The 27,274-nt window shown below is 42.6% G+C and overlaps 1 protein-coding gene across 1 annotated transcript in view; it reads right to left on the bottom strand.

Annotated features, from left to right (window-relative positions):
* adam19b (ADAM metallopeptidase domain 19b) overlaps positions 1-26,935 on the bottom strand; it is a 57,420-nt gene extending 30,485 nt beyond the window's left edge. The window contains exons 1-3 of the mRNA XM_042339960.1: positions 26,384-26,935; positions 24,095-24,213; positions 20,694-20,764 (exon numbers count right to left, since the gene is read on the bottom strand). Of these exons, the coding sequence (XP_042195894.1) occupies positions 20,694-20,764; positions 24,095-24,213; positions 26,384-26,504 (311 nt within the window). The 5' untranslated portion in view covers positions 26,505-26,935. The remainder of the gene's footprint in view (positions 1-20,693; positions 20,765-24,094; positions 24,214-26,383) is intronic.
* Positions 26,936-27,274: the final 339 nt, after the last annotated feature.

Genomic DNA, 27,274 nt, shown 5'->3' with positions numbered 1-27,274 from the left:
CATGCCCCAAAATGTAACACTCCCTGCAAACTGCACTGGATTGCCATTGTGAAATTATGAATTCAAAGTCCTGACTTGAGACTTAAACCCACAATCTCATACTCATAACTCTCATACCTCATAACTCAGAGGCGAGAGAGCTATCAACTGAAGTAGGAAGATACCTGATGTGGGCAAGATCTTTTGCATCTTTGACATCTTTGCTGCAGGAAATGGAGCATTCAAAATATTTGCACCAGTTATACATCCGTTATACTGAAACAAGTTTCGAGAAATGACTTGCAGCTTTTGTGTATACCAAGAAATCACACTCCTTGTTAAATTAGTCTGTGGATTACAATACAAAAATCTTTTGAAACTTTTCATCTACGAAGGCATGCTACAAATAAATCAACTGTATCTCACCAGAGTTGCCCAACAAAGCAACAAAGATGATCCCTAATGTCAGAGAAATAAGCTTTGAGCTATGAGGTTAAGATGTTTCAGCCTTTTAAAAAACAAGTCTCAGAGATCTTATAGAGGTATATGAAATTTAAAATTTTCAAACTATCCCAGAACACATACACCAGCGCAGCACAACAAGAGGGTACAGGGCCAGGGTTGAAAAGGGCAATTTCGAGACAGACATCAGAAGTATTTTTTTATCCAGAGGAGAATTAATGACTGGAATGAGTTCAAAGGATGATTTGTTAAAATCAGGATGCTGGACTCATTTCAGAACCAGCTTGATGCTGTGATAGGATGACAATAGAGGGAGTATTCTGGAATGATTAAATCCATGACCCGAGGGGCCTTCTTCATCCAAATCTCTGGAGGAATACACAAGACCACGGGTGGCTATAGGTAGGCTAATGGAGTGGGCAGATCAGCAAAGAAAAATGCTGAGTAGTATGTTTTGAGAAGGAGGCGGTGAGAGGAGTCAAAAAGTCTCAAATTGCTTCTCAGCATTTATTATCACATGTAACGGCTGTTTTTAAAGGCAAATATGGCAGTCATTTTGTGCACCTCAAAGTCCAATGAACACGAATGAGTAATGAATCATGAAAAACAGACAGACAATTCTTTGGTTCAATGTCTCATACAAATGATGATCTTCAACAATGCACCTTTCCCCCAGTACTGCACCTGGACTATTTCCTCAAGTCCCAAAGAGGGGCTTGAACTCCCAACCCTCCGATGGTTGATGGACCCATGAAAGTGTCCAGATACACAAAGCCTAATCAGGCACAACTTTCCCACTGTAGACTCGAAGCTTCCCACTCCCTGTTCACAGATTGCAAGCAGCTTCTCGGTATTACAAGGAAATGAGGATTGTGAGTGTAACAAGCCAATGCTTTTGATGGGAGGGGGGTGGTTGGAAACTTCAGCACATCGAGAGGAAACATTTCCTCTCAGGTTCCAGTCCATCACACAGACACCGGTCAGCAGAATCCTGAGGTTTATCATTTTCCATAGACTGCACACAATTAGGAAGTGAACACACCACAGCATCACTGGCCATTACAGAACTATTTTTACAATTTCCTATTCACAAGAACCAAGCCCACGTTTTTATATCAAAATCTGTGAGGAATCTGCAGCCCAGCGAAGATGAGCAGCGTGCAACCACTAACACACAAAGTCAATACCAAACACTAAATACCATGCAAACACACACGCAAAGGCCAATGTCATACAAATGCCAATATCAAGCATGCAACTGCTAAGCAACTCAAATATTAGCACATGCGCCTCATGGCTGTTTGTGGGACTTCTGCTGCGTGCAAATTAACTACTCCAACTGCCTACAAAAAACAATTGCTGCACATGATAGTAATTTCCATAAAGTGGTATGAGACATTTTGCCATTATAGGAGCTATAAAAATGCCTTAGATCTTCCTTAGTAATGGGGTGGAAATTTCAATGATTTTGTGATCACATCACGTCTGTTAAGAAACATCCCAATATTCCCAAGATATTACCCAGCTCCCTCCTGAATTTGCATCCACTGACTTTCTGTAGATCACCGCTTGGTAGGGCTCTCACACATAATCATAGATAAAAGGAAGGAGCAATAGAACTGCGTCGTTATTGAGTAAACCGAAAATTAAGCGAGTTGCACAAAGTATTTCATGCATCTAGAAATAAAAATATAGACTTTATTGTTTAAATTGCAGTAAACATCGGTCCAGCCTCTTGTTTTTATTGAGCGAGTATGAGATGCTACCAAGTGCCGATTGACCCATTGGGAGAACCCTGCTCAAGACAATCTGCATTCCCCCCCCATTTTAACAAAGTATCATCTATATTTTAGTATCCTGTGAACCCACATTCACCAAAACAATGCTACACTCAGGTTTCCATGCAAACAAATGGTCAGCTTCTGTGTCGTCAGATTGCTGCTAATGCCACTTCCTAGCACTGCAGATGTGAGTAACAACTTGATGTCTCAGAGATTGGGCATTTTTTGGTTTCAGTGTATAGAGAAAGGAGTTTCTCTCACAGTCCTGACCAACAATCCTTCAGTTAAATTTATCATCCCGGACTGTGTGTGGAAGGGCATTGCTGTGTGAAAATTGGCTTCTGTGTTTACCTAAAAATATACACTTCATTTTACAGTAACGGAATAGAAGACCTTTGAGACATTTCAACATTATAAGCACTATGCAGAAATATAGGGAGTATTATCTATATACCTTAAAAACATCTAAAGAGTATTGTTTATCCATTGCAGAGTTGTTGGAGTCTTGTTCAGCGATCCCGACATGCTGAATGCTATCCTGGATAGACATCAAAGTTACACTGAAAATTCGCAATGCAGACAGGGTGAGAATTTATTACTAGCAAGCATGAGCGCACAGCTGAGCCTGGGACTAAGGAAATGATAGCAGGAAGAGCATTGACAGCAAACTTCATTAAAGCATAAAGGATTGATTTATCTTGTAGATATGCCTGTTTTACAGGAAAACAATTTGACTTGAGCTGCAACTGGGAACCTTGAGAACGCTCCTTGAGCAGCTCAGTCCTGTTTTACTGTGATGCACTGTGTTTTATTCCATGAAACTAACCCTGGCTTGGTGCAATTCCTAGTAATATCTGCCTGCTGAGAAAGCACTTGGATAAACAGTAGATACCCACTGCAATACAAGACACAGCGATGTTCAGTTTAATCACAGATGTTCCAGCTGTTGAAATTGTTTGCACATGAACTTTAAAGATACAGTGTGTCCCATGTGTTGCAACAGTACATTTACTCCAAGAGCTGGTCTGACGTTCTCTGTTTACATTGGCCTAAGGTTTGGATGGAGAAAGCCCTTTGGCTTACTTGATCTCGCCCTTCAAGAATACTGACTCAAAAAGTTGTGGGTTCAATCCCCACGTGGGACTTGCAAATCTAAGCTGACCACTGCATTGCAGTGCTGGGAAGTGCTGCACTGTCGAAAGCTCATTGTCCTTCAGATAAAATCTTAAACCAAAGGCCCATTTGTCTGTTCAGGTGGATTTGAAAGATCCCATGGCACTATTTAAAAAGAGGAGTTTCTCCGGTGCCCTGGCCAACAATCTTTCAAATAAAATCATTCACTCCGTGGCAATCTGTGAGACACTGCCGTGCACAAATTGGCTGCCATATTCGCCCACAAAATACAGTCACTCCACTTTACAGTATATACCATGAAGCGCTTTGGGACATCCGCCCGACATGAAAGGCGCGATACCAATTGTAAGGATCATTATTATATACCCAATCAATCAATTTAGTATCTTAATTACCTCTATAAGATCCCCTCTGAGACATCGCAGTATATTCTGTGAAGCCCTTTGAGACGTCTCGAAGACATGATGGGGCACTATATCAAATGCAAGGATTATTTTATCTCTTTATAATACTGCAAAATGCTGGCTCAATTAGTAACCAGTTTGACAGTGGAGATCAGCCTTCTTGGTTTCTTTCTCATTATCTTCAAGACCAGGATGGCCCCATTTGTCACAACAACCAGAACTGTACTCAGTACTCCAGATGTGACCTGGTCAGAGCACCATACAGTTTGTATGACTGAACTGAAATGATCTGACAACATGGCCTTGTATCCTGTTTATTGATGCCTCACACTATTTGGACACAGTGAGCAATGAGTCAAGGAACCCCCATAGATCTCTTCCAACTTCACTTTCACTTCCATAGGCAGTCCGCCCTCTGCAGTGTTTATTATCAGAGTGTGAGTCACTGCTGTGCATTCAGTAAGCCAAGATCTGTAAAGTTAACAACTGGAAAGTCACCTCCAACACAATCACATTGGCTGCACTGGTACGTCCTAACATTGCAAAGGCATGAATGCTTTCAATTACTTTCAATCTTGCATTAATATTTAAAGAACACTTTGAACACCTTGGAATTTATCCAAAAACACGTTGGTAATTTGACACATTGCAGCCTGTTTCCTCTCCTCTACTTTCCACCAAAGCAAAGCTAATTTCCCAATTTATTTCCCTTTCCCTGCTCTCCTGAAAGTCTTTGTCCCCTTTCTCCTATCTCCAGTTCCGTGGGTATATTTTACCTTCCAGCACATAGCCCATGTGTCAACTATGCATGTGTGTGAATTTGACAGTGACTGTGGATGGGAGAGGAGAGAGTAACAGAACTTTGTAGCCACATCGAATACTATCCTCATCCAACATCTCGTGCACCTCACCAGTACAGGGAGCAGCAGGTACAATCCAGTACAGAGGGCAAGCTGGAGTGATCTGAAAGAGGTCTGGCCAAGATTTAATACTACGTGCGATGTGGCTTTCAGGTTGATAAGATTCTGAGTTTGACCACTGGTTTGTTCTGAGTCAGTTGGTCTTTGATCGGACAACTGAAGGATACTGCAATTAGCCTCAGTGTCCTTGTGATATGGAAAAGGAACAATTATTATAATAATCCTTGCATTTGAAACAGCACCTATAACAGTGAAACATCTCAAAACTCTCCAAAGATAACCTTTATCAAGTGTAGTGACTGGGTAGACAGATATTGCATGAAGCTTGCATGCAACAATGTCCCACAAACAGCCATGAAGTGAATGACCAACTTAAGCTGGAGATGAATTTCTTCAGTTTAAATTTACTACAAATACACAGTAAAATCCAGTGAAGTGGTTTGGGTAGTTTCAAATATGTGATAACAACAACAAAATTACATTTGTATAGCGCCTTTCACTTCGGGAGGACAGCCCAATATAGTATAATATTATATATTATGATATAATGATATAAGGCACTATATCAGACCCAAGAAATATTATTATTTATTTTACACACCTAGAACTTGCATGATTTTAGATTACATGAAACGTCTGTTGTGATTGCATTTTTCCGTGATAAGTATATCTTTACTTTTAAGAAAATGACAATTTAAACCTGTAATGTGAGTAACTTATATTGCAGTTTCTTGGTACATTGAAAAAGCTGCTTTTGTATAAAATATTTTGAGGCAATACTGTCCTTACTCATTCATCACTCAACCAAGATGCTACACGCCAATTATTACCGATGAGCAGATGGTCCACATCCAGCTTGATGCCTCTCCTGGACCAGTCATCTGAGACAGGGAGATTACCATGTGAGAAACAACAGACAGAAGCTGCTCATCAACCTGAATTGTGTGACTAACCAGCATTAGGGTATTTTAAGCTGTTAAATAGCATAAGATACTTGAAGTAATTGCTGGTCTATTCATCCAACAACCCACCTACTGATATGTTGGAGTAACTTTCCAGTTGTACATAAATGTATTTTATCTCAGTTTTTCTATTTTCTGTTTTCAATCCTGGGAGTCCCAAAGCATTCAGTACAAAACTACAAGAGTGGGTAAAAAGGTCAGGTTTCTATTTCATGGGGAAGAGGTCTAGTTTAACATTAAAAATATTCCCAAGTAGCTGGGCTTAAGACTTCCATAAGTTTAGGTTTTGGGCTGATATTAATCACACTGTGCAAAGTCAGTGCCTCAGTCTGCAGACGCAGCACCACATCAGCAGCTTTGTTTTGCTGTTTTGACTTATATTATTTCTCTCCAAATACTTCTCCAATTCCCTTTTAATGTTGTCACTACCTTAGTTTCAAATGTCACTTGTGGTGAAGCATTACTGCACGTTTTAATAATCTTCCGGTGAAGACCAGGTTTTGCATTTCATTTTCTACTGAGAAAGCTTGATGAAGGACAAAGGGTTATTGGATATGACAACAACAACAACTCGCATTTATATGGTGCCCTTCATACAGGGTAGCATCTCAGAGCGCTTGGCACAACCTAGAATGAACAGAGTAGGAGAGAGGAAGAGATAAATCAAGATGTAGTGGTCAGTTTACACAAAACTAGCATTTAACAGACTCACAGATTGTAGAGAGAAGGGAAGCCAGAGCCAGAAGGAGCTGTTAGCTTGATGTTTGATGTTGGAGCTGAAGTTGGTGCAATGATGATGTAGAGATTGTCTTGATGAACAGTAACCACTAAGTAAGGGTAGTTAACTTCAGAAATTTCAGTTTAGTCAGTGGTTCGGAGCAATAAAGAACAGTTCTAGTCTTGGCTACGTATTAAACCCTTCCAGCTAGATTTTAACAACATGGCTGTGTTTGGCTCAGTGTTGCCCAAGTTCACTCAAATTGCTTAACCTCGCCGTCAGACTTAGTCGTATAATTTAATCATTATAATTTAAGATCGTGTACAATTTTGTAAAATTCTTCATTTTGAAGCCAGTTGTTTTTAAAACCTATGGGAAACCTCCTTCATGGCCCTCCATGACCTTGCTCCTTCCTACCTCTGTGACCTGCTAACACCATATCGACCTGCCCACTCAGCAGGCTCTGGCTTGCTCCACTTCCCCCCCGCCCGGCCCAGCCCATCATCCGCGGTCGGGCCTTCAGCCTCTCTGCCCCCATCCTTTGGAACTCCATCCCACAGTCCCTTCGCCTTGCTCCCTCCCTTGCCTCTTTCAAGGCACATCTCAAGACCCACCTCTTCAACCGTGCCTTCGGTCACCCTCCCACCCCTACCCTCCCTGCCCTGCTCCCCATCTGATCCCAGCCCTCTGCTTGGGTCCAAATCCCTGACTGGCCAGCACTTTGGGATGTCCTCCCAACGTGAAAGGCACTGTACAAGTGTCATTTGTTGTTGTTCAGATAAATAAAGCACCAAAACATTTTAGGACAATGTAATATTCGTGTTGCTCCTACACTTGGAATTCATGTCTCCTTTTTCGCCAAAAGTAGACAAAATATGGTTTGGGTGGAATTGATGGTTAGGCACTGGCCTTCCATCTCGCAGTTTGAATCTAACCCACTCTAATGGAATGAAAGTCTTGTCTGTCTTGTTTGCTGTTATTTGCAGCATTTGTGGCTCAGTCTCAGACCAGATTCTGGTGAGTGTGGGACTATCACTCAATTTGTCAATAAGATGGCAATCTTACTTACAGAATAAAATTGGTCACTCACTCCATGGCTGTTTGTGAGACATTTCTGTACCCAAATGGCTGCCGCGTTTCACCCACAAAATACACAGCGCTCCACTTTACAGTTCAAGCACTGTCCCGCATGAAAGGCGCTATATAAATGCAAGTTATTGTTGTTGTACATCCTGTGAAGCGCTTTGAGACGTCTCAATAACTTGATAAGGCACTATATCAAACGCAAGGATTATTTATTATTATTACAGGAAGACCAGTATAATTTTTTTACTGATGCAATAGGGGACACTCTTTTGAGATTGGGGTTGACACATGGGCCAGAGAAGAGGGAACTTTATTCTGCATAGAACCCTGATGTACCTGATCTGGGAATGCTTGATGCTCGAGAGGGTAGGAAAATGCTCAGCATTAACATCTCTCTCTTTGATGAGCACAACATTTTCCAAAAGAGGAGAAACATTTGTTGCTATGAGAAAGAGAATCTCTGACTAATCATGTTTAACCTCATTGAGTTAATGTTGAAGTATTTGGGAAAAAGTACATTAAACGTGCTCTTGTGCCTCAGTCATGTGATTGCTGCATTATCACATTCCTTCTTTCTGAACGGGTCTGTTTACTTGTGACTGAAGCTCAATTTATTTTAAAATGTAACGGTCCTTGGCAGGAATTCAAACGGCTATCTCCAGTTTTGCTTGAAAGCAGAATGGTGCATTGAGCAGTCGGTTGTGTTGAAATTGGACCAGTTAACCCACTAATCATTCCAAACTCAGGATGTTTATATGTGCCAATTTCAAGTTGCCCGAGGACCTGAAATTCCATCGGAGGTTGAGATTCTGTAACATGAATATAACTGACATAATAATAATAATCCTTGAATTTGGTATAAAGCATTTTCACGTCCCATCACGTCTTTGAGACGTCTCAAAACGCTTCACAGAATATATTATAAAGGGAATTGACTGTACATGTGTACGGTGCTGACATATGTTTAGTTGTATTAAACCAATAATGATGCCATAATATGGTCTGTAAGTATTGGGCTCTGGAACGTTCTAAATCTCTGGCAGTGAAGTTGCTGAGCAGAAGCCAATTTCAGTTCCAGATCAAGGCTCTGCGTCAATTTCACAAGCATGTTGAGGTGATGAACGTCTGTGGGATGCGTCTGCAGAATGTATGCACAATTGCTTCAACAGGAGATAGCAAGGCAAACATGGCTCGTGGGGGAAGTGTGTGTGATGGGGGGGTGGAGCCAGAGAAGAAGGAGGAACCTTCAAGGGGAAGTTGAAGTATTCGGTAGATATCCAGGTGGCAATAGTCCAGGCTGACCGCAATAACTGAGTATGGTATAGCCCCCAGCCAACCAACCAGGGAGGACAGAACAGAGGAAGTGAAAAGTGAAGGCAAAAGGGGTGAAAAGTTAAGGTGATGACAATTTTGTGTTGTGGTAAAACACTCATTGTAACAAAAATGACTTCATTGAAAGTTTCAAAAAAGGCGTACCCAAGCAATGGGACAGTTGGTGCCTGTGCATTATGTTGTGGCAGAGGAAAGCTTATAGAGAAGCTGTCGACGGTAGAGGAAATGATTGTTCCTTTCGTTAGGAAGTGATCAAAGGTCTCAAGGACAGAGAGGTGGGAAAGAGGCAGAGGAATGAAGGTAGATCTGTAAGGGAAGAATGCTTCCAAAAGCAAAGCAAACTGTTCACTGACTGAACGAAAGATCTTACACATCAAGGATACTGTTGGTTTGACCTTCCCTCTATGTCACCCAAATATGTATTAGAATCTCTGTAGTTGCCTCATCCTGGCCCCTTAACCAGCAGCAGCTGACAGCCTGCTCCAGAAGGAGAAACAGGAGGAGGCAGAGGAAAAGGAGAGGATAAAACAACCCAAACAAAAAACAAGAGACACTGCTTGGGAAAGATTGGCTGACATTCTCCCAGCCCCCACATACAGTTTGGCTCAGCACAATGCACGATGCCACTCAGAAAAAGGACAAGATAAATGAGGGTGTATCACCAGGTGAGACACAGGCACTGCTCGGTTAAGGAGGGCAGAGGGAAGGAAGCTCACTCGCAAAATCAGACACGTTGCCAAAGAGGCTGAAAGTTGCAGAAAACGCCTTAAAGAGGGCAGAGGAGGCAGAAAAGAGGAAGGGGTGTCAGGACATGTTAACGGGGCAACTTGAACCTGGAGAAGTACTCATCCTTTGGAACTCCCCATCATTTCTGCTGCTCCTGAAAACCTGGTGAAGGAGATTCCACAGAGGAGACCGTTGAGGGTGGATGTAGCACCATATATGGTGGAGGAGACTGAGATGACACAAGATGATCACCAGGATGAAGTTCCCATGCCATCCACCTCAATCTCCATAACCATAACGTTACTTTTGTGTGTCAACCTAACTTAGGGGTAGGACTCTCACTTCTGAATCAGAAGGTTGTTGATTCAAGCCACACGTCAGGACTTGGAACTCTTATAGTCTAAGAGGGCCCTCTAATGTAGTGCTGTGGGAGCACTACATTGTCCTTCAGATGAAACGTTAAAACAAAGCCCCATCCCCCTGTTCAGGTGGACGTTAAAGATCCCATGGCATTATTCGAAAAGAGAAGGGAGTTTCTCCCTTGGTGTCCTGGTTAATAATCCTTCAAATTACTAGTAATTGGTCAATTACTTCATGGCTGTTTGAGGGACATGGCTATGTTCAAATGGGATGCCGGGTTCGCCTATAATACAGTCATTTTTCAAAATATCCTGTGAAGCGCTTTGGGACATCCAAATGCACAATACCAAATGCAAATTGTTGTTGTAAGGATTATTATCCCTGTCCTTTATTTTTGCTCCTGTCTCCATCACTGATATTGATATTTTATTCCATCATTGATTTAACTTTATTTTTCTTGTTTCTTTCACTGATATAACTAATGTTTGAGCATTACGTCTGTCTGTCAGTCTTTCATCTCAGTAGAGTAAACTAAGGTGAAAAGGTAACAGAAGCAACAAACATAAGTATATTCTCTTCCATGCTCTTTCAGTCCCATTCCACCACCAATGATATAAATCCTTTAACTATGTTGGTCTCAATATTGTCAATCAAGCATCTCTGACAAGCATCTCTGCATGTTGAGTGGCCAGCACCCACTTCATCAAAGGCTGCCTGTCCTTCACCTACCTTACAACACTGACTCCCAATGTAATTCAAGGCTTCCTGAGTCAGGATCGCGCTTCCTTTTATAATGTTGTGTAACATGTAACAAACCACAACAATCTTTCATACTTTTCTTGGCTCGTACTGCCACCCGAGTTCTCCAGACAATGGAATAGTTTTTTCTAGACCTCAATGAGCACAACTGTTTGTGGGACACTGCTGTGCGCAATTGGCTGCCGCGTTTCACCCACAAAATATACAGTCAATTCACTCTACAGTATATTCTGTGAGACGTCTCCAAGACGTGATAAGGTGCTATATCAAATCTAAGGATTATTATTATTAGCTGTGTATGCACATGGACAGAATTTGTACTATTTTTGACATTTGAGTCAGCAATCCTGGATTGAAGCCTTGGCCTCTGTTTAGCCCTTGGAACATGTTGAGTATCTCAGAGAATTTGACATTGTGAACATCGTGGACATCCCCTGGGAAGTGACGATTGACATGAAAAATGTGGCAATTTGATAGAGTTTGGGGTCTGAGGGTCTGACATCACACTGTATGCATGTGTCTATTGGTAGGCACACATTGTGCACATATGTGTTGTGTATGTAATATTGTGGGGTCCAGCATTGTACTGTGTATACATATCTGTGTTTGTTTGTAAATCTGTTCCCATGTTTGTGATGAGACTCACTGCAGTAATCAAATGATGTCAGATACAGTCACTTAACCCCAACCTCCTCGCACTTTACAAGAGCAAAAGCTATGATTCAATATTATAACGATGGCTGGCAGGAAGCATTAAGTTACGCACTGCCAACCATAACATTTAAACTTGGCACTCCTGGTTGGCCAACTGAAGCTTCCCTTTCCCCGGCGGAAGTTCTGCTTACTGTCCACCCTCAGGGGCTGTTGACTCAGCTCTTCCATCCTCTTGAAAAGAGCCATCGTTAGCATCTTAATGCTAAAACCGCAAGATTTTTCAGATCTCTGATGGTTCGCATGCAGATTGATACTCCAACATTTTAGTAACATGCAATGGAGAATTGGATAAATAAATCAGGAAAAATACTGATGGGTACAGGGAGAGGGCAGAGGAGTGAGCCTGGATTAGATAGCTCCAGTGCACACACAGTGGAGGAAGAGCAGGGGAATGGGATTAGAGGAGATAGTCTCAGTAGGGGGAGGGGCACAATATTTAAAGCAAGAGAATGGGAAGAATATCATAATCCTTGACTGTATATTTTTTGGGTGAAACTCGGCAGCAGTGTACCACAAACAGTCCTGGATTAAGTGACCAATTTTTTTTTAAGGATTTATTACCCTGGGAAAAGCGATCCGCCAATCGACTAACAATCGGGTTCCTAGTTACTGCTAGGTGTGTGGAGTAAGGAATTTTGCCAAACATTTCGGCTTGCAGGGAAACGAACTCCAGGTCTCTCACTTGCGAGGCGAGTGCTCTAACCACTGAGCTACAAGACTCCACAGGAATGAAGTAGATAGCTCCAGTGGGGAAGCCACAACGTGTGAATGGACCAAATAACCTCTTTTTGTGTATAATCTTCCTGTGACTCTATGACCATCTGCCATTATTTCTCAAACATTGCTGTATCTCAATAATCTTTCTTCAACTCATTTTGTACTCTCTTAAAGTCTATTATTTTTATGAGACTCTCTTGCAAACATCAGCAACATTTCAGCTGTAATGAGACTGTGATCACTGAAGCTCCCTTATCTCTTCCTCATTATGAAACCTAGTTGTGTCATTACTGAACATTAGATTAGGACATGATTCTATAGATAAGGGATGTACCAGCATCACTGGAGAGGCTCTTTTTCCTGATCTCATCTTTATGTTTTCTGCTTCATGAAAAACAAGGAGGAAAACCAGAAATGAACTCTAGCATCAAATGTCCATGTGGACAAATCTGCAGCATTGATAAGAGATCCAATGTAATAATTATCATTGTGTAATTTCAATTGATAATTACCAATTAGTCTCAAATATGAATTTCACCCACACTCTGACATCAGCAAAATAGTTATGTCCAAAGACTCTTTCCAGCAAGACAAAAATACTTTTTTATGGACCAGGAAGACAATAGTTCAATGGTGCACCACAGAAGAGTAGTTGAGTTAAGAAATATAGGATGCAAGAAGAAGAAACACGTGTACTCCATAGATGGGATACAAGAAGAAGTTGAAAGAGATCCATGGATTATAGTTGACTCATCACCTGATTATGTCAAATGTGAGGCAACAATAACCAAGCCAAACAGAATGCTGCTGGGCTATAGTGCTAAATAGTTGAATGACAAGAGCACTTATATAGCCTTATATATATTATATAACAATGTTCTGGGGGGGATGAAATCAGAACAGACTTCTTCATCCAAACCAATTTTGCGATCTTGTGTTTTCTAAGTAAGTGCACAAGAATTCTATTCTCCATATCGGGAGCATGAAAATCTCCAAGTCTAATAGCTAGCCAAAGTTTGGGTTGTGAAGCGTCCAGAGTCAAAAACCAAGTGAAAATTATTCACCAAAATTCTGCAATATCCTGCATTGACCAAGCGCTCTGGGATGCTAACTTGTGTGGGGGGTGCTATATAAATGCAAGTTTTTATTGTTGATACATCTACATTGATGATTATGAAACATTGAACTCTTATTCTCTATGTGTGTAGGTAGCTCTGAGCCACACAAAAAAAGTGATGTCTACAGAGAGAAAGCAGAAACGAGCTTTTGCAACATCCTATTTCATAACTTCAAGTTATTAGGGACATTTTATTGGTCATGAAGAAATGAGAATGTTGGCCAACATTGCTTTCAATGGGAAGCGAGAGAGTTTTAGCTGGTTAAAAAATTCCTTCAAACAAAATAATAATAAATTGGTTACTCAATCCATACCTGTTTGTGGGACACTGCTGTGCACAATTAGCTGCAGGATTTCGCCCACAAAATGATAGTCAATTCATTTTATAGTCTATTCTGTGAAGCGCTTTGAGATGTCTTAAAGACGTAATAAGGCGTTATATCAAATGTAAGGATCATTATATTATTATTTTCTATTGATTAAACTCCAGAAGTCCTTCAATGCACACTCTGGGGCCCCAAAGCTTTGGCTCTTGACAACCAGTTGGGAAGAATGCTTCCCTAGGGAAAGAGTGCACAGACACGGAATTTCCATGTGGAAGCGGCATAAATGGAACTCTCGGTGTGGTTTGAATGGTCTTAAGCGTGACGATAGATTTCTGCATGTGTCAGGCCAAATGAACATTTGACACCAACTAATATTCACAGAAACACGCAGCCACCCCTCTTGAGGCAGACACATATTCTCGGTCTCCATCATGTGGTTGCAACAAAACGATCTTGCATCACTTGTTCCTTTCTGCAGTAAGCAGTTAAAAGGCTAATAATGGCTAGTTCGATCCTCACAGGGAGACTGGCACACACTTTCTGTAGCTAAGATAGATTTGGTCAGAAGCCTGAAATTGTTTGAAATTGCAGAAAGTTCCATTTTAATTTAGAAACCGTTATTCACTTCTGGAAAGGTACTGGCTTCCAAATTAACGCTGAATATTAGAATCGTCCACAGTTCTGTGCAATCTTAAATGTTGAGACAAAATCGTCTTACATACTACTATTAGATAGAGTATCAGGGCTCAGCTGTTGTTGTATTGCAGTCTGAAAGATTAGATTGGAACAACTGTTCGTCTCTTCAGCAATGTCAGGCATTGAGGCCATCCATACATTATGCAAACCCACTTATAGCAAGCCGATATGCAGTGAAATACCATTCAAAGCTAAAAATTCCCAAAGTCCCAGTTCACTTAGCCTTTAATGGTACACAGAAATACCCGTTATAGTGCACTGAAAAGGTGAGCATGGCTTCTCTATTGATTAGCTCATAAAGAACTGGGAAAAGCAACTTTGTCATCCAGTACTCTCAGTTATAAGGTGCTGAAACTGGGCACTTTGTGCAATAATTGTCTATTGATGTCTATCTGTTTAGGTGGAAGTTAAAGATCCCATGGCATGTTTGAAAAGAGAAGTGAGTTTTGCCTTTGTCCTGGTCAACAATCCCCCAGATAAAATTAGTCATTTATTTTATGGCTGTTGGTGGGACATTGCTGTGCACGAATTGACTGACACGATGGCTTACAAAGTACACGGTCGTTACACCTATCCCATGAAACACTTTAAGATGTCCCCCGGGTGAAAGGCACTATATAAAATGTGTATTATTAACTAAATTAAATAATCCTAATAATAATCCTTGCATTTGATACAGCGACAATAACATTGAATTGTCTCAAAGCACTCTGCAGAGAATTGCTGTCAAGTATAACGACTGTATATTTCTCACTGTACTTCCTTGGCTGACAATCCAAGCTTTATGAAATGGGAAAACCACAACACCATAAGGTTTTAAAGACAGAGTTTGAAGCAGACAATTTAGCCAGAGGCTCATTTCCAATGCTAAGTTTTTTTGGCTTAGCCCATTTTCTGATGGGTGACTTTTGAACATCTAAACTGTTTGCACTCTGTGTGTGTTCCTCATGATAAAAGGTATATTTCTGCATTGATATAGCTGAAATTGCAGAACTATCCCATTAACCAGGTCAGCTCTACATTTTGTTGACCTGCAATATCTTTTTTGGGACAAAGGAAATTAAAATCTGGAAACTCAGCTTTTATCTGCTCCCTATGAAATATTCCCTCTGCGTTAAAGGTTCCTGCAGCACCCAGTGGGACTATCTCATTACAGACACTGATTGAAATTTGGCAGGGAGTCAAGAGGAGAATGATTTAAAGCTGTGTTAAAAGGAATATTAACAATGAAGCCATTGGAGTGGTATTTATTATCAAAATATTCAGCCTCTGTAATGCAAAGCAGAAGCCTTCATTTACTGTTTTGCCTCACACCTTGAAATCCCATCAAAACCCATGGACTATATCCAACACACTCTCTCGACCTGTTGGTGATGGATGTTTTCTGTGGATCTGAGGCAAAGATGAATTCCTTGCCACTGCAAGCAAGAAGCAAGAAGTCCCAGTGGGCAGTTCTGGGTCTCGTTTCTCTCAATAACAGCAAATCCTTGACTCCCACTGCATCACCAACACACCATCACTTCCCAGTGCCAGCAGCCAACAGCTCACAGTCCTTGCCAAGAATGTACTTATTCCCATTTTATTCCTGATTTATTCTCATTTTAGCACTGAACTTTTGCTCTGTGTGGAATTAGTTAACATTTGAATTCTACAAGCTTAACAATTTTTCTAGAAAGCATCGAATTAGTCAAATGAAAATGTTTTGTTTGACATTTTTACGACAGCACTATGCTCAGTTAGTTAATTTCAGCCATGATGACAGCTCAATTTGACCCCTGGTCTGGGAATTAGGAAAATCAGCCAGAGATCCCTTTTTTTGGAATAACAAGACAACAATTGAAGCTGGTTCCCACCGACAAGGAGAAATTGCGTTTGGAAAGAAGGCTGAATTGGAGCAAAGTTCCCCCAGATCACTGTGACTTACTGTCAACAATGACCTACCATTTCCTATCTCTCACACTACACTCCCCAGCTCATCTGCCTCAGGCCTTCTGCGTATCTTCCAACTTCTCCTCTCCAACATTGGTGGCCATGCCTTCAGCCACTATATCCTGAATCTCAGGAACTCCCTGCCTCAGTCCCTCCAGCTCGCCCCCTCTTCACCTCTCTTCATATCTCACCTAAAGACTTTCCTCTTTGACAGTCCCAATAGTCTCCACCCCCTTCTCCCTACCTCAAAGTCAAACAATACCATTATTTAGTGCTCCGAGACACTACCCTGCATGAAGGGCACTATAGAAATTCCTGTTGCTATTGTTGTTATTGTTGAATACTGGAATGAATGTGTTTGGACCTGGTGATTTCCATGATTTGGGTTACCATTTGCGCGTGTGGAAAACAGCCTTTCTGAACTTATTCAGAGGATATATTGCTCTAAATCAGATTGAGTTACTTCTGTACCCAGTGAATCATCTCAGAAAGGCTGCTCTTCAACTCTCATAAATGATCCTCAATAAACATGAATCCAAGAAGGCAGTGCCCAGGGCTGGTTTTCATGCTATTGGCTGTCAGATGCAGGGAAAGCTTCAAAACAGACTTTAAACTTGCTTCTTAAATAATGAATGGAATGTGTTTAGGAATACCATACTTTGACCCCCATCAAATGGTACAGTAGATAATAGATTTTCAAACTGTTTTCAATAAGTCATAGAGAGATCAAAGGGGAAAGGTGCTTTCCCTAACTGGCTGCTGAATAATTCATGTTCTGGTCCATTAGTCTCCATTACAAAGGCTTAAAGTGATTTGTAAGTTGATCCATACAGCTTTGCAAAGAAACCACCAAGATTTTTAAAGCAAACCATTACAAAGGGTCACACAATGCAACAAGAAAGTAGAGTTTTAAACTTAGGAAATTAGTTGCAAGGTCTTTAATTTATAAACTGGAAAATGTTTGTGGAAGATGTTACCAGGAAAGACTACATTTAATGGACAATGTAACAGGTTTGAGGGACAACATTTATTATTGGGCCACTGAAGGAGTGTACTTTAATGATAATATTAACAATAATCCTTGAATTTGACATAGCAATTTTCATATCGGGAGGAAGTCTCAAAATGCTTCACAGGATTTACTATAAATTGCAGTGACAATGTGTTTTGTAGATGAAAATGGAAGCCAATTTGAGCACAGAAATATCCCACAACCAACCACAAAGTGAAACATAAGGATTATTAAGTAAATGACCAATTTTATCTGGGGGATTGCTGGTCAGGCCAGGAGGAGAAACTCCTTTCTCTTTTGCAATGGGATCTTTAATGGCCACCTGAACAGGCTGACAGGAATGCAATAACGCAACCTCAATAATGCAGCATCGCCCCAGCACTACATTGAAATGGCAACTTAGGCTGTGAGTTCAAAGTCTAAGTTGGGATTCAAACCTACAACCTTCTCTTTCAGATGCAAACATGCTACCAACTGAGCAGGCTGACACCTTAAAGGGCCAATGTCTTCACAATAAAGTTCTGGACAAACATCTTTGGGTTTTTTGAGGAGAGGGAGGACGCCCAAACAACTGTCTGTCATTCCTATTATGACGGCATCACTCTCCTGGAATGCAATGGCGTATTCTAATTAAATTATGTCACCACATCTTTCCTCTAGAAAGAAATGGTTCTAAAAACGGCATTGCCTCTTTAAAGGCATTTTGGGGGAAAAAGTCTGTTCCAAAGAAAGTCATATGCACAGACAGTAGGAGAAAGGTAGAGAAATATAAAGAGAGAGACAAACAGACTGACCGACCGACAGACAGGCAGATATAATAATAATAATAATCCTTGCATTTGATACAGCGCTTTTCACGTCGGGAGGACGTCCCAAAGCGCTTCACAGAACACACTGTAAAGTGAATTGACTGTATATTTGTGGGCGAACGCGGCAGCCAATTGCGCACAGCAATGTCCCACAAACAGTCGTAGATTGAAAGTGACCAATTTATTATTGTTTTTGGTTTTGGAGGGATTATTATTAGGCTCTGTGTGGAGTAAGGAAACTTGCCCAAGGTTTCGCCCTCTGCCTGGAATTGAACTCAGGTCTCTCACTTGCAAAGCGAGTGCTCTAACCACTGAGCTACAGGACTCCACAAGATAGAGAGAAAGGCAATGCGAATAGATTTAAAAAATAGATGGAAACACACACACATACAGAAGGAGAGAGAGAGTTCTAAATGTTGTAAGCATGTTCTGCATTTCCCCAGGAGTTCAAGCTATCTATGACAGTTCTCAAGGAGAAAGCAACCTCTTTAATAGAATACCCTCAGACTGAGAATATTTACAACAGGCAATTATTGATGACACTGTTCCTTTAAGCTTGATTAAAAGACAAAGATTAACCATCTTGGCAACAAGATTCGTCCAACACAGATGGATTCCCAGAATATTTTGGAACACTTCCATCTTGCTGGAAAGGCAAAGTAAATTATTTCAATCTTGAAGTTAAACCCTGGACACAAGTTTTCAATTATTTGAACAGTGTACGCTTCCTCTCAAGTTACTTTAAGAGGTTCCTGCCTTCCCTCACCCCTACAGCACCCTTCCCCCATTGCTCAGGTCCTGACCCCTGACTGTCCAGTACCTTGGGATGCCCTCCCGACGTAAAAGGCGCTCTATAAATGTAATTTTGTTGTTTTGTTGTTGTGGTTCCATCCCTCTCTGATTGAAGCAGCTTGCACTGAGACCTCAGTTCTAGGTTGAGCAACTAATTGCTCTTGTGTAATTGTCTGGTTCATAAGTTTATATTTTCTCTCGGGATTAAGAACAACTAAAGAATCACTTTGCCAACCAGTCCCCATTTGTACCCATTCCTTGCTCTACAAATCTGCATTGCTGCACACTCAAATTGTGATCGTCCATCTTACTTGAGACAAAGTACTGTCAGCTTGTTTTACACATTGGACCTTTGGCTTGCAGTTTAAGGACATGTCTACAGCTCTTAAAGGGGTGCAATGTCCAATGTATCACAATATCACAAGAAACATGTGATGAAAATGTCTTCCACTCACTAATTCTCTCAGGCTGCCCTCATACATATTCACCCTCTGGAGTATGACCTGTGTCCTTGCCCAATCCAATGGATGCTATCTTTTGATATTTCACACAATGGGCAAACTCGAAACTGACATCCTCAAGGCAGATTTTACTGGAGGATGGAGGAACACAATTGAATTTAGTTTTTTTCCTCTTCTGTGGTGTATAAATGCTGACTTTTGGCATCAAACCAGAGTTTAAACTCCACCATTGTGCCAAGGCTGTGTCGTGTGTGTGTGTGTGAGTGGTGGGTGGAGGAATACCTTCCCCCAAGGACGTTGTTTTGCTACGTTTCGATATTCATTTTTTTTTAAAAAAAAGCTCTTTCTGGCTGCTGACTTGAATAGATTGCTTTATGGGCCAACTCTGTATTAAGCACTTTGTATTTAACTCATACAGCCTGATTACCAGTTCTCCTCCTTCCCTATTCCACCTCCAGAGTCACTCAAAGTAAACCTCGCAGTTCACTGAGACCAGCATCCATGTCCCCAAAGGCAATCCTGGAAGCTGCCATTTTGCGTCGATGATAGTAACTAAAAGTTACTGTCGCTGGCCAATAGAAAGAAAGACTGAGTTTTAACCTGTATTATCAATTTCCACTTACAACATCAGACTGTTTCTGAAATGTCTCCCAGGGAACTATTAAGAGGTATACGAGCCTTCAAAGGTTCCCTCTGAGACATCGCTTTTCAAAGCTGAATAAACTTAGCTTATCTAATCATTGCTCATGCAGCTAACACAGGGAATTGGTCTTGTTGCTCTTCTTCTGAGGCCTGTACAGCCAATCCTTCTATTGTGGCAACCATACACATACACAGAACTCCATGTAAACCTGCCAGACCAATGACATACTTTATCTCACTCTTGGTGGGCTTCTAGAACTACGAAATCAGCAGATTTCTTTAAGCCGGGCCTAAAGTGTATGTGGCAGAGACAGGTATTCCGTCTGCATGAGGTGTGACATTGACAAGGATAAGTTAGAGTAAATTCACGTCCCAATAAGTATGATGCTGACACTTCCAAAGAGAATTACTGCCAAGGGTCTAATTGGCAAACACAGCATCCATTTTGTACACACTGTGGTCCTATACACAGCTATAAGGTGAATGACTAATTTATTGGGAGATTTTCTGGCGAGGTCAATGGGAGAAACTCCCTTCTCTTTCATGGTGCAAACTCAATGGGCCAAATGTCCTCCTTCTACGCTATAAATTTCTATGATTCTATTAATCATAAACAAGCAAGGAGGAGCTTAGTTTACAGTCTTATCTGACGGAGGACACTTTGACCAATGCAGCACTTGCACAATGCCTCACTGGGTGTCAGCCTGAAGTATGAATTCAAAGTTGCAATGTGAGGCTTGAAACCACATCTTTCTGACCCAGAGCTGACAGTACGACCAACTGAGCCAAGCTAACACCCAGCAGGAATATCATCATTCTTACACCTGCGAAATAGAGATAAATAATTGTACTCACTCATTTCTTGTGATTTCCAGAACAAGCGCTTTGCCCTCGGCCCTCACTTGGATCTCTGCCCTGGCCGGATGCTGAATATATTTTAAAAAAGAAAATGTTATCTTTTCATTCATCTTCATTTGTCCTCTCGCAATACAATTCTTATCTTTCCATTATCTTTCCATAGCCAAAGCTTTATGAAGGAGACTAGATGCAAGGTTGAAACAATTAGGAGAGACGATGAGATAAATACAATAATGGTTAGGTGAGGCCAACTTTGAGTTTTAAAAGACTACTGATAGTAGAATGTGTATTGGGATACTTCTGGAGTTCAAACAGCTAAAACCACCACCAACAAACAATTGCATTTATATAGTGCCTTTCACATTGGAGGGATATCCCAAGTCGCTGGACAATGAGTGACTTGTACATGGTTTGCATTTGAACTGCAGGTTGGGATCAGAGAGGGGTGGAAGACAAGATCTGTGGAGGAGGTTAGGTAACGGAAGACATGGTTGAAATGGAATGGACTGGTTGTAGAGGTAAGGAGGAGTAAGACCATGGAGAGCTTTAAAGGTGAGGAAAAGGATCTTGAACTCAATCCTCTGGTGGATGGGGAACCAGAAAACACATAGTTTTCCATTTAGAGCGCTGTCTGGGTAGTTTCTCACTGCTTGTCCCATTTCAACCAAGCTACCTAAAAGGGCTTTGGCTTGTAGGGTTACCAGGAGCCGAGTGGCAAGAATCCCTGCTCTCTGGGTCCTTCAATGTCCTAACAATGAGCCAGACTGGCCTTGTCTGTCATCAGCATTGCCCTGGACCGGCCTGGCTCAGAAAATGAACTACTGAAATGGTTCACTCGATTCCGACATGCCATAGCCTAGCACATCACCTTAAAGTGAGCTCCGCTACAAAGAGATCCTTTAATCTTTCTCAAGAAGGACTTCACAAAGTAAAAGGAAGGGAAGAGTGAGGGAGGAGAAATGGATGCACAATCTTATGATCTTGGGAAAGAATGAGATAGAACAACAATCGTCAAAGAGTTTTACAAGGGCTGAGTAGAGGCCCGAGATGGGAGGGAGACAGAAAAGATAGGGGAGATGGCTGTAGTCACAGAATTTGTTAGTTACGTTTTGAAAGCTGAAAGGAAGAGGCGGAGGGATTTGAGAAGAGAGTTCTAGAGGAGCAACATTGCTGAAGGCTCAATGCTGGGGCAAACTGGGCAGGCAGGTGACATGAATAAGACCAGAGTGGGCAGAGGGAGTGACTGCTGAACGGGGTAGTAGGAGATTTGCTGAGGTAGGTGGGGAAAGGCCGTAGAGGCATTAAAGTAAGGATAAGGATCTACAAGTTGATCTGAGGGGGGCTAGGGTTCAGGGCATTGTGCAATGTGTCTTGATTTTGAGGAAGAACATGGTTGGAGTTTGAAAGGAATACTTAGAGAAAAGAGTGCAGAGGAACAATGATAAAGACCAGGAAGCGGTACAAGGTGGACAAGCAGTAGGAGATAAGAGATACTATCAGATAGCAAAGGCGGTAATAGCTGCTGGGTATTTCCACCTGTGATGTAAAAGTGACTCATAAACTCTCCAAACTCATTCTCTCTCCTTTCCCTCACATTTTCTAGGAGAGAGAGAGAGAGAATTCATCCAACTCTCTCACCTCTGAACTCATTCTCTCTCTCCTCTCCAAGCTAAGTCTCTCTCTCTCTCTCTCCTCTCTGAGCTTAGTCAATGTTTCTCTTCCTTCTCTGAGATCAGTCTCTCTCTTTCGCTCGCAATTCCAATTGGATGAAGTAAGTACTCAGGCGGGCGGGACAGGGGAGTGGCGAACGGGGTGGGGGGGGGAGGGACGTGCCATCACACCCCGAAAAGGAATCCTTCTCAAGATGACAGATGCCGGTTGCCTGCCTGCAGTTTCATACTATTAGGCCTGGTTCTTGCTCTCAGCTCCACTAACTGCCACATGAGCTTAGGCTCCCTTTTAACGCTCATCACTGAGAATACAATATCGTGCACAAATTCCAACAACCTACCCAAGAATTGTTGAAACTTAGTTTAATACATGGATCTTTTTGGATCAGCTGGATGTTTGACACATGTCACACTATCAAAACCAGACTGAGGGTTCCATACATATGTAAGCCACTTATGGAAGGAAATCTCCTTGTATCTGGAGTAGAACGCATACTCTCTCCCCAGAGTGACACACCCTGGTTACCTACTTCCAGAGAGACGTAGGTGCTGGTTGGGGAGAGCAAATTTGGGGATCCCAGAGGGTTTTGTTGGGGTATTGCTGGAGTGTAACCAGCTAAAACCGCATGGTAAGTCCGAGAAGTGAGAAGTGGCTTGTTGTTGCTTGTCCAGCTGGGACCACCCTGGTCATTAGCACATTGGGTCCCAGAGTTAAGAGGACCCAAGGGGAAAGAACCCATGTACTAGTGAACAAGTCCTGCTCATCTCTACTGCTGGAAATGAAGCGGATTAGCTATGATGAGAAGCTGCATAGATATGGATTGAATCCCTTAGATTTGAGATTAATGAGTGATATCATTCAGGTGTTTAAATAATGAAGGATATTGACGAGATAAATAGTGAGCGACTCTCTTTTTCTGGTAGACAGATACAAAATAAAGGGGCTTCAACTTAAAATTTGGAATTAAAATAGGATGGAAGTGAGAACAGAAAATATTTCTTCATACAGAGAGTTGTGAGAATTATAGAACGCAGAGTCCCTGAAAGACCATACAGTCAGAATCAATTAGGACATTTAAAAAGAGACGGATAGATGGTTGACAAGTAAGGGAATTAAGTTGCAGGGGAATTGAGGAAATTCGGGAAATTTCCCGAGTTCTCCGTGACTGGCTGCTGAGCGCACCCACAAATCAATGCCCTTATTTTACATAAGGATCCCAAATCCCGAGTTTTGGGGGGAGCCAGTCCACAACTGGTTAAGGCTTACTATGAGCTAAAAAACAGTGGCGGAAAAGGCTCGATGGGCTGAATGGCCTCCTCTTGAGTCTATGTTCCTAAACTTTATAAAGTCTTACAGGAGACCTTGTGCTGACATACAGCTGATTGAAACATAGAAACAGGAGTAGGCCATTCAGCCCCTCAAGCCTGTTCCGCCATTCTGTAAGATGGTGGCTGATCTGTACCTCAAGTCCAATTTCCTGCCCTTGCCCCGTATCCCTTAATACGCTGACCAAACAATGGAGATTATTTCCCACCCAGAACTCTGACCCAGATCACATTACTTACTCCAGTTACACTGTACCATCAGGGTCAACTTAATCTTGTAACTGGTCCAACCTGTCATATACCTGATTATCAGACAATGCACAGACCCTGGTTATCAGGCAGTGTACAGTCTCTGTTTATCAGACAGCATACAGTCACTGGTTAACAGATAATGCACTGTACCTCCTTATCCGAGATGAATCGTTTTGACCGTCCTGGGGTCAGCCACTGAGGAACCATTACTTCGTACTTTACAATATGCTGATATGGGTGTGTTGTGGGGTCCAGATGGCTGATTCTCCCTGAGAGAAGAGTAGGGAAGTGAGCTGACAGGCAATAGCGGTAGAGAAAGTAGGCGTCAGTGACTTTGTCAATGTAAAGTAAGAGCTTCTTGTAGCTCTAGTTTCTCCTCTCCTGGAGATGTTGAATCCTAGAATTCACTTCTCCAGGTGATGACAGGCAATGAAGCCAAATTTCATAATAATAGTAATAATAATTATCCTTGCATTTGATATAACGCCTTATCACATCATTGAGACGTCTCAAAGCCCTTCACACAATATACTCTAATGTGAATCCTGTACCTCAGTGGTTAGAATACTCGCCTCGCAAGCGAGAGACCTGGGTTCCATGCCAGGTAGGGCGAAACATTGGGCAAGTTTCCTTATTCCACACGCCTCTGATTACCTAGCAGTAAGTAGGAACCTGATTGTTAGTCAATTGGCAGATCGCTTTTCTGGGGGTAATAATTCCTTAAAAAAAAATTGTTCACTCAATCCACGACTGTTTGTGGGATTTTGCTGTGCACAATTGGCTGCTTCATTTCACCCACAAAATATACAGTCAATTCCCTTTACAGTATATTTTGTGTAAGCGTTTTGAGACATCTCAAAAACGTGATAAGGTGCTGTATCAAATGCAAGCATTATTATTATTATTATTGACTGTGTATTTTGTGGGCGAAACATCTTTGAGCCTAGCTAGGGAGTGTCTGCACACTGAGTTGAGACTGAACCTCTCCTCATCGTCACATCTTTAATAAAAAGTTGTCTTCCTCTATTTGCCAAGTGGGAAAAAATTCCTGCCTTGTTCGCCAATAAGCCATACAGACCAGAAAGCCTCTGTTTTAATTCCCTGTCTGTGCTGAGTTAGCTGTGCTCAGCCAGCAGAACAGCAGCGCCTGATAATAAGTCTGGGTTCCTTCTGACTGGAGACAATTTATCTATTAAATCTGTTTATCCAGAGACCTCGCTGGTCAGTGAATGTCAGTGGGAACAGCATCACCTCCAACATTCACTTGGAGAGTGCAGAAGTTGGGTGCGGAGATGAACATGAACCAATGCGTTGTGTGAACTTGCACCAGGACCTCACAAAACTAACCTACTTTACGGTTAAACATTTAAATGAACACCTCACCTCCCTCCCTCCCCACCTCAGAAAACTGAGTTATTACATTTAATTTCGATTCACTGACTCACAGTCCCATTAATCCACGTTCCCGTGTCCTTTACCCCTCCTACGTCTCAAGTACCCCAGACTTTGTATACAAGTGCTTGGAACTTTCCTCAACAAGCCATCAGACTAGTTTGTGTGGAGGCCGGGAGAGAGGGACTGTGATTTCAGAGTTGACATATAAGGCAGTCCTCAGTGTGTGTTTCTGCTCTGCACTAAACGGCTGAAAAAACTGGTGGAAAAATAAACAGTGGAAAAATATGCGACTTTCATTCATTTTCGGGCTCATACGTCCGAAATCTCTCACTGGACAAACCTCTCGATTTGCATTTGCACCAATGCCCAAAATTAACCTTTTTTTAGCAAAAGAGGCGTCGTTTTTTTTTTGCATGATTGTGAATATCAGACAGTCAGACACCCTGTGTGTGTGTGGGGGGGGGGGGGGTGGGGTGGGGGGTTTAGGGGGGTTGGGGATGGGGGGGTTGTGGGGTGGGTTGGGTGGGGGTGGGAGGGAGGGATGTTGGGGATGGTGGGGTGGGGGGTGTGTGGGGTGGGGGGTATGGGGTTTAGGGGGTGTGAGGGGGGTGGGGGAGGTGGTGGGGGTTGTGGGGGGTGGGGGGGGGGGTGGGGGTTGGGGGGGGTGGGGGGAGGAGGTGTGTGGAGGGGGGAGGGGGTGTGTGGAGGGGGGTGTGGAGGGGGGAGGGGGGGTGTTGGTGGGGGGGGGGGTGGTGGGAGGGGGAGGGGGTGTTGGTGGGGGGTGTGGGAGGGGGCTGTTGGGGGATCAAAAAACAATTTGATGCTTAAAACAAATCCTCTTTTTTAAAAAAAAGCACAACTGCGGTTTTTAAAGTAACTCAATAAAAAAAATGACATTGACGGAACAGCGCGGAGTGGGGGTGTGGGGGGGTGTGTGGGGGTGTGTGGGTGATGGGGGAGTAGGGGAGTCAGATGGCCAGACACCCCCCCACCCCCCCCCCCCACCCCGGACGGTCCCCGACCCTCACCCCCTCACCCCCTCACCTCCTCCCGGTGCCGTCTCTGCGTTGCAGTGGACCGCCGCCAACACCGCGACACACGCCCAGAGATGCGCTCCGACCAACGCGGCTCTGAGCCGCCGCAGCTCTCCCCCTCCGCGGCCCATCGCCCTGAGGGACCTGAGGAGGTGCAGAGGGGCTTCTTCTTCTGGTGGTGGTGGTGGTGTTGTTGTTGTTGTTGTGGTGTTGGTGTTGTTGTTGTTGCTGTGTTGAGAGAGCAGATGAGCGGAGGCTGTGAGCGCCGCTGACCAGATAGGTGTCGAGTTGACTGAGAGAGGTGTGTGTGAGGGGGAACCTGACCTGAGGGCAGAGTCAGGTCCTGGTCCCTGGTCCCTGGTTGTGTTGTTGTTGTTGTTGTTGTTGTGAGGGCACAGCGGCGGCTCTCCTCAGCCCTTCACACACATGATTCGACTTCTCGGCGCTGAAAGATTCCCTTTGTCTTCTTCACTGACACTCTCTGACCAACATGTGATTGGGGGGTTTTTTTTCTCTCTCTCTAAGATCCTTATTTAGCTGTGGCAGAGTTTTGGTCACCACCCACTTTCCTTCCCCACCAGTCAGCCAGGAATTCCTCAGCGGTCTGTGGGTGAGAATAATAATAATCATTATCATTATTATCATTATTATCATTATCATTATTATCATTATCATTATTATTATTATTATTGGCTTGTGATTCCCACAAAGTCTCCCCGAACCGCCCGCCCCAACTTCGGCGCAAAGGCTTTTAACATCTTATCGAATATTTATTTGATATGGGCTTCGTGTTCGATGCGCTGTTTCGATTTTCCGGGGCTGGGCGGGGGGGGGAGGGGGGAGGGGAGGGGGGAGGATAAAAAGGCAATGGATGGGCTCAACCTAGTGGTTCGGTGTAGGA

The sequence above is a fragment of the Callorhinchus milii genome, unplaced genomic scaffold, assembly GCF_018977255.1.
Source record: "Callorhinchus milii isolate IMCB2004 unplaced genomic scaffold, IMCB_Cmil_1.0 Scaffold13, whole genome shotgun sequence".
NCBI lineage: Eukaryota > Metazoa > Chordata > Chondrichthyes > Chimaeriformes > Callorhinchidae > Callorhinchus > Callorhinchus milii.
This window is presented reverse-complemented; position numbering and strand designations above follow the sequence as displayed.